Source organism: Mytilus edulis, chromosome 3 (assembly GCF_963676685.1).
Source record: "Mytilus edulis chromosome 3, xbMytEdul2.2, whole genome shotgun sequence".
In the NCBI taxonomy this organism is placed as follows: domain Eukaryota; kingdom Metazoa; phylum Mollusca; class Bivalvia; order Mytilida; family Mytilidae; genus Mytilus; species Mytilus edulis.
The window spans coordinates 79335350-79348673 of record NC_092346.1 but is presented as its reverse complement, the minus strand read 5'-3'; the positions used below and the strand labels follow the sequence as shown (position 1 = coordinate 79348673).

General features: G+C 34.0%; 1 protein-coding gene across 13 annotated transcripts in view; it reads right to left on the bottom strand.

Moving 5' to 3' along the window:
• LOC139514480 (leucine-rich repeat and calponin homology domain-containing protein 1-like) overlaps window positions 1–10587 on the bottom strand; it is a 55048-nt gene extending 44461 nt beyond the window's left edge. For 8 of the 13 annotated variants that reach the window (XM_071303787.1, XM_071303792.1, XM_071303789.1 and 5 more), the window contains exon 1: window positions 10355–10587. In XM_071303787.1, the coding sequence (XP_071159888.1) occupies window positions 10355–10523 (169 nt within the window). In that variant the 5' untranslated portion in view covers window positions 10524–10587. The remainder of the gene's footprint in view (window positions 1–10354) is intronic. The other 5 variants (XM_071303798.1, XM_071303797.1, XM_071303800.1 and 2 more) reach the window with 3 other exon arrangements.
• Between the last annotated feature and the right edge of the window lie 2737 nt (window positions 10588–13324).

The following is a 13324-nucleotide window of genomic DNA, read 5'->3' as shown; positions in this document are numbered from 1 at the left end:
ATAGTATCTGGTGAACAGAAGAAACCATGAACAATTTACATTGACCAATCAACCATGAAAATGAGGTCAAGGTCACATAAAACTGACCAGACAGACAGATTCACCTTATAGTCATTCAATACAACAAATATAGACTGTAGTGGCCGAATAACTAATGGTAGACCAAACAACAAAATCTGAACATTGTCTAATGCACTATGAAAAAAGGTCCATGATCAGATGACCCTGCCAGACAGACATGTACACTTTACAATCATTCCTTTCACTATATTTAGTTGACCTAGAGACTTAATAGTTTAAACATTCTTGACCAATAAAACTGAACCCTTTGATCACTGATCCATGAAATGAGGCCAAGGTCAGGTGAACCTGTCTGACTGACATTTACAATGTAGACCTAGCATGGATCGCATACATATACTATATAAAGTTTTTGGTTAAGGCAGCAACCATTTGATTTTCTGGGGGGGGCTATGGTTTTTTTTTCTGTACAAACTTTTTTTTTCGCCTGTGGCGAAAAACAATCTTTTTTTTTCGCGACAAGTCGAAAACAATTTTTTTCTTTCAATTTTAGCATTACATATAGTGGCAGCTGAGGGTGAAACAAACAATTTTTTTTTCTCAGAATCAAAAACAAATTATTTTTTTTTCCAAAAACTGGAAACAAACTTTTTTTTCCAAAAAAAACCATAGCCCCCCCCAGAAAATCAAATGGTTGCTGCCTAAGTTCATGTTTTACATCATAATTATAGTTGCATCTTGCTTTAGCACCAACCCTATTTACTTTCAACATTGTTTGAGTTTTCATTTAATTTTGTACTCATAATACTTGTGTTGCATACATTTGTACCAATTTGCTTAATTTTATGGGGACTACAACCCATTTTTCAAAAATTTGGATGAAATTTACTAATTAATTTTAGTTAGCCTAATCATACAGAAAATTTGTAATGCGTTGCACATTTAAATTCCTGGTTTCCCTGTACCCATAACATCCATGAAAATAAGTATCCAACCAAAAATAATGAATCCCCGGCCAGTTATAATATATAGAATCTTGAAAGTGCAAATGGCTCTTTCCACTCAATAATTCGAGTTTTAGACTTTAATTCTGGATCAATGAGGCTGATTGTCTCGTTATTTGTAATGAATGTGGACTTTGCATGACCAAGAGCATAGAATGAGAGCCAAATACCGTTAGGGCATCACAGGTTTATACCAATCGAAGCGCCATTGGCTCATAACTGTACAAATTGTTTTAGGCTATTCAAGGATTTGTAAACAAACAAACAGCTGATGTTTAGGTAATCAGTGGTATTGTTCATCCAATCTTTGTAAAATTACAACTCGAGCTATTGCCTGGTTCCCTTTCAAATTGTCTACATTTTAAATTGATAGGGTACAAATACATCTGGTCCAGTCTGCACCAATAGCCACTAGTCCGATGCCTGAGACTACATACCATATTATTATCCTATCACTCATAATAAATGAAAAATTCAAATGAAAAGGTTGCTGAACCATGAAAAATGAGGTCAAGGACAATGGACTTAACGACAGACGGAACTATGAAAGATTACATGAAACTGTCAATCTTGACCAATAATCAACTCTCCGAATGGCACATGAAAAAGAGTAATTTTATAAGATAAAACAAAAAATACAAATTCAAAATAAAGAATGAAAGAAAAAAATAATAAAGTAAAAGAAAAGAACAAAAATAGTTTACAAAACTAGCCAGGATTTGAAAAGGGCAGGATACTAGTCAAGATGCTAGTGAGAGAACATCATCAAATCCATGACAAATTACCCCACAGGCAAATCGCCCCACACCTAATCACCCCACTTTTGTTTACCCACTTGCCCCACTTATGAAAAAGGGTAAGATCCCATTGAAAATAGGTTGGATAACTTGCTCCATTTATGAAAAGAGTAAAAATCCCTCTGAAATATAAAGGTCTGCCAAATTGCCCCACTTGAGAGAAATAAGATAAATCCTGATGAATTTAGTAATGCCAACTCGTTCCACTTCATGCAAAAGATGCAATTTCATTGTATATCTATGTTCCTGTCCCACTCATAAATAAAATCAATACCTCATTACCTGTGAAAAACTTAGATAACATGCAATTCCCGTTTAAATGGTTTTACACTAAAAATTGTGGGCCCTTTATAGCTTACTGTTCAGTGTGAGACAAGGCTTTTTGTTGAAGACAGTATTTTGACCTATTATAGTTTTTCTTTTACAAATTGTGACTTGGATGGAGGATTGTCTCATTGCCACATCTTCTAATCTTACATCTATTTTGTAGTTCTTTTCTTTTGTTGAAATAAAGCAGAAAGAAGTGATTATCAGTATTTCTGTGACGTGAATGCCAACCATAGCCAACTAGCCCCACTTGTGAAAAATAGAGAAATCCTTATGAATTGAGTCTTGCCAATTCGCCTTACTGTTGAAAAATTGAAAAGTCCTGATGAATTGAGTCATGCCACCTCAGTCAATAAAAATAATTTAATAAATTTTTCGGCAGACCTGAAAACTATATATTCATCTAGATTTTACATTTTTTCATTAAAGGGGCACTAGTTGTCAAATTCATGTTCACCAATTTTAATCAAATTCTCATACTTGGTTTATAACAATCATGATTGAATGTAAAACTTTTATCCAAACTATTAAAAGTCTAAAATAAACAATTAACAGGGCACGGTCATGAAAACTACGTAGCTTCATTTCGTGTGTATTTTAGTCTAGAAGAAATCTAATTAAGTTGGTACCCAACACCTGAACTAAGGCCGTGTTCACATTGACCTAAATTCGGTGTTGTGTTAGTGTAACTCACACGTAAACTAAACACAATTGCGTTCCCATTGATAAAACTCAATGTTTACATGTAGTTTAAATCATGTTTTATCTACACACAGTCGATAGTCAATGTAGGCCTTGTGTAGGTTAAGTGTACACAAAACTAGGCATTTAGGACATTAGTTTTACCGTGTATATATTTAAGGAGGAAACTATTTTTGAGTAAAATTGATATTTTTGATAATTATTAGTATAGTTCTTTACAGAAATTGTTGTCTAAATTTTACAGATTTTTTTTTGTTAAAAACAAATTCACGTACTTTATTAACCCCTGATTAAGACTCAAAGCAGCATCATTGCCCAACCCATAAGGCAGGAACCAATTGATTTTCGGGGGGGGGGCTATTATAGTTCAGTATAAAACATAAAGGCATCAGGGGGCTATTATGGTTGAGTATAAAACATAAAGGCAAGGGGATGGGGGGTGAGCTATGGATTTTGTTTTGGAAACAAAAAATGTTTCCAGTTTTTGGCCCTGAAAAAATTTTTGTTTGTTTCACCCTCAGCTGCCACTATATATATATAATGCTAAAATTGATTTCGACTTGTCACCAAAATTTGTCCTGGAAAAATCAATAGCCCACGTCCCTCTACCCCCCCCCCCCTCTTTCCCTCGCTTAAAAATGAAGTAAATAGTTGCTGCCTAATTCATTTGAAAAGGTCTTCCCGAATCGACTTGACGTACATAGAAATATTTGCCACTGGTCTTTACTCAAACAACGATTCACGCATAAATGCATGACTAAAAAAAGTGTGGGGTAAATGATATGTTTGTCTAGTATCTCAGATCCGTTAAATAACACTTAAAATAAATTTAAAAAAACGTGACCCTATTCTTTTACCAAATACTCCTTGGAGAAGAAATACCATTTGAAACAAACAGAAAAGATAAAAATTTAGAGATCCCTAATAACTCAATCCTTTTTTTCGGCTGTAAGCACGCTGCTGCAGCTAACGTTTTCTAGTGCGTAATCGAGACATCTCTTGTATATTCAAACTACTGCAAATTATAACAAGAGTGCACACGCTGAAATGTCTCGCCTTCTATATTAATCATTGATATTATGTTGATAGTCCCAAGTATAAAGCTTTATTACAACTGTCTCATTAACTTAACATTAACCAAAATAACTAAACAAAGACCAATGAACCATGAAAATGAGGTCAAGGTCAGATGAACCATGCCAGGCAGACATGTACAGCTAACAATGCTTCTAAACAACATATATAGTTGACCTATTACTTATAGTTTAAGAAAAATTGACCAAAACACAAAAAATTAACACTGTGCAATGAACCGTGAAAATGAGGTCATGGTCAAAAGAAACCTGCCCTACTGACATAAAGATCATAAAATATTTCCATACACCAAATATAGTTGACCTATGGCATATAGTATTAGATAAATAGACCAAAACTCAAAAACTTAACTTTGACCACTGAACCATGAAAATGAGGTCAAGGTCACATGACATCTGCCCGCTAGACATGTACACCTTACAATCATTCCATACAACAAATATAGTAGACCTATTACATATAGTATGAAAAAAACAGACCAAAACACAACCAGGTGCTCCGCAGGGCGCAGCTTTATACGACCGCAGAGGTCGAACCCTGAACAGTTGGGGCAAGTATGGACAAAACATTCAAGCATGATACAGCTCTGAATTTGGATTGTGATCAAATTTTTGACATTACATGGTTTTTTTTTACACAAAACAAATGCCAAGATTTTACAAATCAATTAAAGATTTCTTCTTCAAACTTTTTAAATCTAAAATTAAATAGTTGACACAGCATAGGTTTCTGACACAGAATGAATGTGGTCTAATGAACTTAAAAGGTTTTTTTTGCCTTTGAGCAAATCACTATGCTGTTGAATATTAATCCTCTCAAAAAAATGTTTGAAGAAATTTTCTTTTTATTTATGAAATCTGAAATGAGAAAAATTTAACCCCCCCCCCTTTTTTTTCACATCCCCGTTTCCCTTTTTCAAAACTGATATCAATTCAAATTTCTAATGGAGTTTGCAACAATAACTACTCATTTAAATACATCATAAAATATTAAGATGTAAAAAAACTGCTTGTTATCACTGAATGGTAAAGATTATTTAAATTTATCAGTTGGTAGTAAAAAGTGTATATACATTGTATATTGTATATAACAAACATTTAAGTTGATTCTGGACAAAGAAAGATAACTCCAATTAAAAAAAATTCTTGCTATTGCACAAATAGGATATTTCTTGCTTACTATTCTGGACAAAGAAAGATAACTCTAATTAAAAAAAAATTTGCTATTTCACAATATTGTGCAATTAGATATTTCTTGCCATTGCACAATACTGTGCAATTGAAAAGACTTGCTATTGCACAATACTTAATATAATAATTTTAGGTCCTGATTTGGACCAACTTGAAAACTGGGCCCATTATCAAAAATCTAAGTACATGTTTAGATTCAGCATATCAAAGAGGCCCAAGAATTCAATTTTTGTTAAAATCAAACTTAGTTTAATTTTGGACCCTTTGGACTTTAATGTAGAATTTGAAATTTGAAAACAGGACCAAAAATGAAGAATCTACATACACAGTTAGATTTGGCATATCAAAGAACCCCAAGGATTCAATTTTTGATGAAATCAAACAAAGTTTAATTTTGGACCCTTTGGACCTTAATGTAGACCAATTTGAAAACTGGACCAAAAAAACTTCAATAATCAAGAATCTAAGTACATTTTTAGATTCAACATATCAAAGAACCCAACCGATTCATTTTTTGTCAAAATCAAACTAAGTTTAATTTTAGACCCTTTGGACCTTAATGTAGACCAATTTGAAAACGGGACCAAAAGTTGAGAATCTACATATACAGTTAGATTCGGCATATCAAAGAACCCCAATTATTCAATTTTGATGAAATCAAACAAAGTTTAATTTTGGACCCTTTGGGCCCCTTTTTCCTAAACTGTTGGGACCAAAACTCCCAAAATCAATACCAACCTTCCTTTTATGGTCATAAGCCTTGCGTTTAAATTTCATAGATTTGTATTTACTTATACTAACATTATAGTGCGAAAACCAAGAAAAATGCTTATTTGAGTCCCTTTTTGGCCCCTAATTCCTAATCTGTTGGGTCCTAAACTCCCAAAATCAATACCAACCTTCCTTTTGTGGTCATAAACATTGTGTTTAAATTTCATAGATTTCCATTTACTTAACCTAAGGTTATTGTGCAAAAACCAAGAAAAATGCTTATTTGGGCCCTTTATTGGCCCCTTATTCCTAAACTATTGAAACCAAAACTCCCAAAATCAATCCCAATCTTTCTTTTGTGGTCATAAACCTTGTGTCAAAATTTCATAGATTTCTATTAACTTAAACTAAAGTTATGGTGCGAAAACCAAGAAAATGCTTATTTGGGCCCTTTTTGGCCCCTAATTCCTAAAATGTTGGGACCAAAACTCCCAAAATCAATACCAACCTTCCTTTTATGGTCATAAACCTTGTGTTAAAATTTCATAGATTTCTATTCACTTTTACTAAAGTTAGAGTGCGAAAACTAAAAGTATTCGGACGCCGGACGACGACGACGACGACGACGACGACGACGCAGACGCCAACGTGATAGCAATATACGACGAAAATTTTTTCAAAATTTGCGGTCGTATAAAAATTTAACTATAACCACTGAACCATGAAAATGAGGTCAAGGTCACATGACATCTGCCCGCTAGACATGTACACCTTACAATCATTCCATACAACAAATACAGTAGACCTATTGCATATAGTATGAAAAAAACAGACCAAAACACAAAAATTTAACTATAACCACTGAACCATAAAAATGAGGTCAAGGTCAGATGACACCTGCCAGTTGGACCTGTACACCTTACAGTCCTTCCATACACCGAATATACAAGCCCTATTGCTTATAGTATCTGAGATACGGACTTGACCACCAAAACTTAACCTTGTTTACTGATCCATGAAATGAGGTTGAGGTCAAGTGAAAACTGTCTGACAGACATGAGGACCTTGCAAGGTACGCACATATCAAATATAGTTATCCTATTACTTATAATAAGAGAGAATTCAACATTACAAAAAATCTGAACTTTTTTTTCAAGTGGTCACTGAACCATGAAAATGAGGTCAAGGACATTGGACATGTGACTGACGGAAACTTTGTAACATGAGGCATCTATATACAAAGTATGAAGCATCCAGGTCTTCCACCTTCTAAAATATAAAGCTTTTAAGAAGTTAGCTAACACCGCCGCCGTAGCCGCCGCCGCCGCCGGATCACTATCCCTATGTCGAGCTTTCTGCAACAAAAGTTGCAGGCTCGACAAAAATGGCTTTCATAAAGTAGTAACCACTTAACTTAAAAAGGGGGAGGGTTATTTTTTTTTATCTGAGTAAGATTTTTTTTCGCGCGTACGTTTTTATTCCTTTTTTTTCGATGCTGGTGATCAAATACATTTTTTTTCAATATTTAACACTATAATGTATGGGGAAACTCTTTGATTCAGAATATTTCTTTTATCATCTGTATGATCATTTTTTTTTTATCAAATTGGGGATCGGAATATTTCCATTCCCCCCCCCCCCCCCCCCCCCCCCCCCCCCCCCCATTTGAAGTCAAATGGTTGTTCCCTTACCGCTAGAAAAATTGTCCCAAAATTTTGAATTCAGTTCTACGTAATGAACATTTAAATGACACATAGTTTACAAGTGAGAACAAATCTTATGTACAGGTAGCTAAACAAGGTGTATAGATGTGAACAAATGTAATGTGAAACCAGTGCACACTACACTAAACTAATTGTAAACATGTTTACTCTACACGGTGTTTGGTGTGAACACGGCCTAAAATAATTTGGCTCGTTTAACTTTATTTCAATTCTAACATAGTGTTTACTTTGACCCTTTGACAAAGGTATAAAAATTTGAACCAACCATTTAATCAGAAAAAATACACTTGTTGTATTGCAGTTTGTCAAAAACTTATTCTGATCATTGAGAAGCTTAATATTACATTAACCACACAATGTAATCAAAAAGTTTTGCTGATTTTACAGAGTTATCTCCCTGTAGTGTTAGGTACCATCTTAACTATTGAGTTGACCTCTAAAGTCATCTGATGACCATATAAGCGATGTAAACATATATATATATTATAGATATAAATAAATTAGCAAACTCATGTTGCTGGATTTTTCTAGGTCTATTTAATTTCACATGATAAAATAAATGTTTATCATTGTTTTTACCTGTGTAACAATGACTTTTTTGTGAATCTAATCAGTCAATCAAATGATTTACCTTTGTTTCACTTTCAATGTTGACATTCTTTTCCTTTAAATAACTTTACACATACAATTCACATGTTATCCATCTCAAGCTAAGGGGTTTAGTTGAAGCTCACATTAAAACCGATTTAATGAGGTTGAATTATTCACTTGCAAGTGGATAATTCATAATCAGTGCTCTAGCTAGAAATCAAAAGGGGCAGGGTGCCAGTGGAGGGCAGGGCACTTTTTATGATAAGAAAAGGCACTGCTCATTTTTTTTGTCTACGTTTCTGTGTGTATCACGAGTTAACGAATCTCTTTTTTTTTTTTTACTGTATATGTTGTTTTTTTTAAATAAAGATGCTTTTCAACTATAGTCTTTATTTCATTGTTTGTGTAGTTATGAATGATATAGTACATCTTCATCAACATATCATGTTTTTACAGTTTAACTTCACTCTACCCATTATCAAAGAATATGTGTTTTTTTTTTTGTTTTTTTTTTATCTATATAGAAATTATAGCTTTTAATACATCATATGAACTGATATATATATGGTGGTGTTTAACGACCTTGACTGGCTATACAGCCCTGGCACGGTCGGTAAGAAATGAACTTGAAAGCCTTACTAATTTAACAATGTTTAGAACATGGATTGCTAAAAGTATAATTATCAAGTAGAAATTGCAATATATATTTTTTAATATGTTCAAAGACAGTTAATATCTTTAAGGTAACATTATTATGTTATTATATATTCAATTGGTAATTTATTCCTTTTTTTGATACTAGATAATATTTTTAGAGCACAAATTTGTAATAAGCTAAAACAGGGGAAGTAACTCCAAAATCAATTTCCACCACCTTTGGGTTAATTAAAAACTGTGCTTGTCGCTAACAAGTTGAGATGGAAGGCATTTCTGTAAAGGCATAGTTTTATTTTGATGACTTAAATTCAATTCTAAAGTCATGAAAGTCTTCATTTATATACGCTCTTCCATTGTGACTTGGAGATTGAAAACGCCGACCCAAGCTAAACACACTCGCTGACACATTCATCACTTATTAATTAATGTTTTTGTCGCTTATTTTGACAAAATTGAACCATACATGTACATACTGGGTGCTAAAAGTGAAATCTTATTTCACTATTTGCATTTCACTAATGATTGTGCAAAAATAATAATGTATAAGATTTTTTATATATCTCCTAGCTAGTGCCCCTTTAAGTGGGGCAAGTTGGCAGGAGAAAAATTTACGGGATGTACATGCAACCCTTTTCACAAGTGTTCCGATTTTTTTTAAAGTGGGACGAGTTGGTGAAAAAGCAGCAATTTTTCCTGCTTCCACATCATCTTTCCATCAGAAAGTAAAGTTAAAGGATAATTCTAACTTCTTAAGAAATTCCTGTACAGGAACAAGTCGACAAGAAGAGGGGCACAGTTAGTTCCCATCTGAATGCAGATATAAAAAAAGAAGATGTGGTATGATTGCCAATGAGAAAACTCCCCATGAGAGACCAAAATGACACAGAAATTAATAACTATAGGTCATTGTACAGCATTCAACATTGTGCAAAGCCCATACCGCATAGTCAGCTATAAAAGGCCCTGATAGTTTGTTGAAAAACAAGTTCTCCAAATGTCACAAATATGTTGTCAATCAAGAAATAAAGCATCTTGATAATGTCAGTTGTTGATTGCTTAAGCCTATATCTATGATTATATTTGATACGCTTTACTTGAGAAACCACTCTCTCAAGACTCAACCTTAGCTGTGCTCCAAAGCCTTATTGATGGCCACTATATATTGAGCCTTTTATGGGAAACCTGTTTCAGTGTGGCTAGTTTTTCTTTTAACTGATAAAACAGGCTACAGCAAAAATTCACATGTATGAATATAAGTTAAATAATAATAAAATAATTTTGCAGTAAGACAATTTGAAATACTCCAAAAATTATATTATGATATCAACTATCAGTATCATGGAACGTCCAGACTGTCAAGGAAATTTGGATTTAGTGTGTATAACCATAACATATAAATTCATGGACATGAGAGGGGACGAAGATGATATTTGCTTAGCAATATACAAAATACGCTGGTTGACAACTTTTTACTACAATAAACCAACATAATTTTGTAAACACTGGTTGACTGGGGAAGTCGAAGGGGCACTCACCAGCAGAGATTGTATCAACTAAATCATATCTAGACGAGATCTTTGGATATTCTCTTAATTTTCTGCCACATAAACACACTGCCCCGGTTGACTGAGCTTCGTCGAAAATCTTTTCTAGGGGTTTATGTGATGTTGGGCTCTGTGTTCCGGTGCTGAATGTTGTCGCCATTTTGTACTTTCATGTTGGATTCAGATTATGCGCAAGCGCACGACTTTAACATAAATTTTACACTGGTTCCCTGTATAGAAAAAAGTAAAAGCTTTCACAAAAAGCACAACTTACTAAAAGTTATACTTTTATTATAATTTAATTATACAGTATCTACTTTTTACTTGGAATATTTTTTTCTATTTGTATCATAACCAGCTTGCAATTTAAATTGTTTAGTTTCATTATCAGCTTTTCTATCAGTAAATTTCTTATAATTTTATTGTCCCAGTGTGTTGCATTTATAAAAAAGGGGACATAATAATACCAGACATCCTTCTGTTTAGTCTTGTTAGAAATCTCATGTTTAGGATTCAGTGAGAGACAGCAGTTCCTTGTAAACTTTCACAGAAACCTTACTTTTTAGATAATTCATCGCTTTATGTGTTATATGTACATCATGTTTTGAAACATTTTTTTATATGTTTTCATCTGAGACTACTATAACACTATGTGGTATATGTGTTATAGTAGTCTCAGGTTTTCATATTCAGTCAAATCGGTTTCATTGTTTGATATCATGCCGAATTCAAATAAAGTTTTCAAGATCAATAAAATTTCAATATGAAGGCCGCATTTCTTTTTGTAAATGTTGTGTCGCGTTTGTTGTTGTTTTCTAAACGCTACAAAAGTAGAAACAAATACATCGTTTAATAAGTCTTTACTGACCCTGTTTGAACTTCAATAAGGCATGCACATGTTGTTGGTAAACAGACTTTCTACAAACGCATAGAAACAAATACTTCGTTTAATCAGATTGAAGTAAGAAACAAATGTAGTGTGTGTCCTAACAAACAACTAACTGCAGACGCATTTTTATCGTTTGCCTAGTTTGTCAAAGTTTATGCAAACTTTACAAACATATGTTTGAAAGAAATGATCAAAACACATGCACGCTTAGCCGTTTGCATGGTTTGTGTTAGAAAAAATGCAATCCAAGTTATCATTAAAAATCTATAAAAAATGCATATTTTGCATTACAGAACATACCATCAAAGGATCGATTAAGCTAATTTAAGTTTTTTTTACATTGTTATTCTTATTGTATCAGCTGATTCAAAAAGTAATTGCAGAAACCCCAAGCTTCTCGAAATCAGAGCTTTCTAAGCTGAAGCAAATTATCCAAGCTGATATATCTGAACATTTCAAAAAATTCAAAGACCACTTTTTTTCAATCAAAATCATCATTTGGAATTTGGACAATTACCACACTATTCAGAAGACACTCAATTAAATATAGATTAGACCGTTGGTTTTCCTGTTTGAATAGGTTTACACAAGTCATTTTGGGGCCTTTTATAGCTTGCTGTTCGGTGTGAGCCAAGGCTTCGTGTTGAAGGACGTACTTTGGCTTATATAGCTTAATTCTGTTCAGTGTGAGCCAAGGCTTGGTGTTGAAGACGTACTTTGGCTTATATATATTAGTGTCACTGATGAGTCGTATGTAGAGGAGACGCGTCTGGGGATAAAATTATAATCCTGGTACCTTTGATGACTATTTACACCACTGGGTCGATGCCACTGCTGGTGGACGTTTCGTCCCACAGGGTATCACAAGCCCAGTAGTCAGCACTTCGGTGTTGACAAGATATATATGGCCATGAATACCATGATGATGGCACCCAGGTAAGTACCAGACTCCAAATAATCAAACTGTCAAATAGCAATTACTCTGTGGAACAACATTACCAATAGATAAGAACATGTTGTTCAATGGTGGTCATTTGTTGGTGAGGTTCATACACGCTTCTCGTTTTTTTTAAATATAGATTAGACTGTTGGTTTTCCTGTTTGAATAGGTTTACACAAGTCATTTTGGGGCTCTTTATAGCTTGCTGTTCGGTGTGAGCCAAGGCTTCGTGTTGAAGGACGTACTTTGGCTTATATAGCTTAATTCTGTTCAGTGTGAGCCAAGGCTTGGTGTTGAAGACGTCATTTGGCTTATATATATTAGTGTCACTGATGAGTCGTATGTAGAGGAGACGCGTCTGGGGATAAAATTATAATCCTGGTACCTTTGATGACTATTTACACCACTGGGTCGATGCCACTGCTGGTGGACGTTTCGTCCCACAGGGTATCACAAGCCCAGTAGTCAGCACTTCGGTGTTGACAAGATATATATGGCCATATTTATAAATTTCCTGTTACAAAACTTTGAATTTTTCGAGAAAAAAAAAGGATTTTCTAATTCCATGAATAGATTACCTTAGCCGTATTTGGCACAACTTTTTTGAATTTTGGGTCCTCAATGCTCTTCAACTTTGTACCCGTTTGGCTTTTTAACTATTTTGAGTGTCACTGATGAGTCTCATGTATGCGTCTTGCATATTAAATTATAATCCTGGTACCTTTGATAATTTATATAGCTTAATGCTGTTCGGTGTGAGCCAGGTTTAGGTTTGGTACCATTCAAACATTTAAACCTGCGGCAATTGATTGCACCTGTCGTAAGTCAGGTTTCTTATGTTCTGTAGTTGTGGTTTGTTGATGTGATTCATAATTGTTTTTCGTTTCTTGTTTTTTATATAGATTGCTGGTTTTCCCGTCTGAATGGTTTTACACTAATTATTTTTTGGGGCCCTTTATAACTTGCTGTTTGGTGTGAGCCAAAGCTTCGTGTTGAGACAGTACTTTGACATATAATGGTTTACTTTTATAAATTGTGACTTGGATGGAGAGTTGTCTCATTGGCACTCATACCTCATCTTCTTATATCTATGAATATGACAAATTTATTTCTAATAATTACAGGACAATCT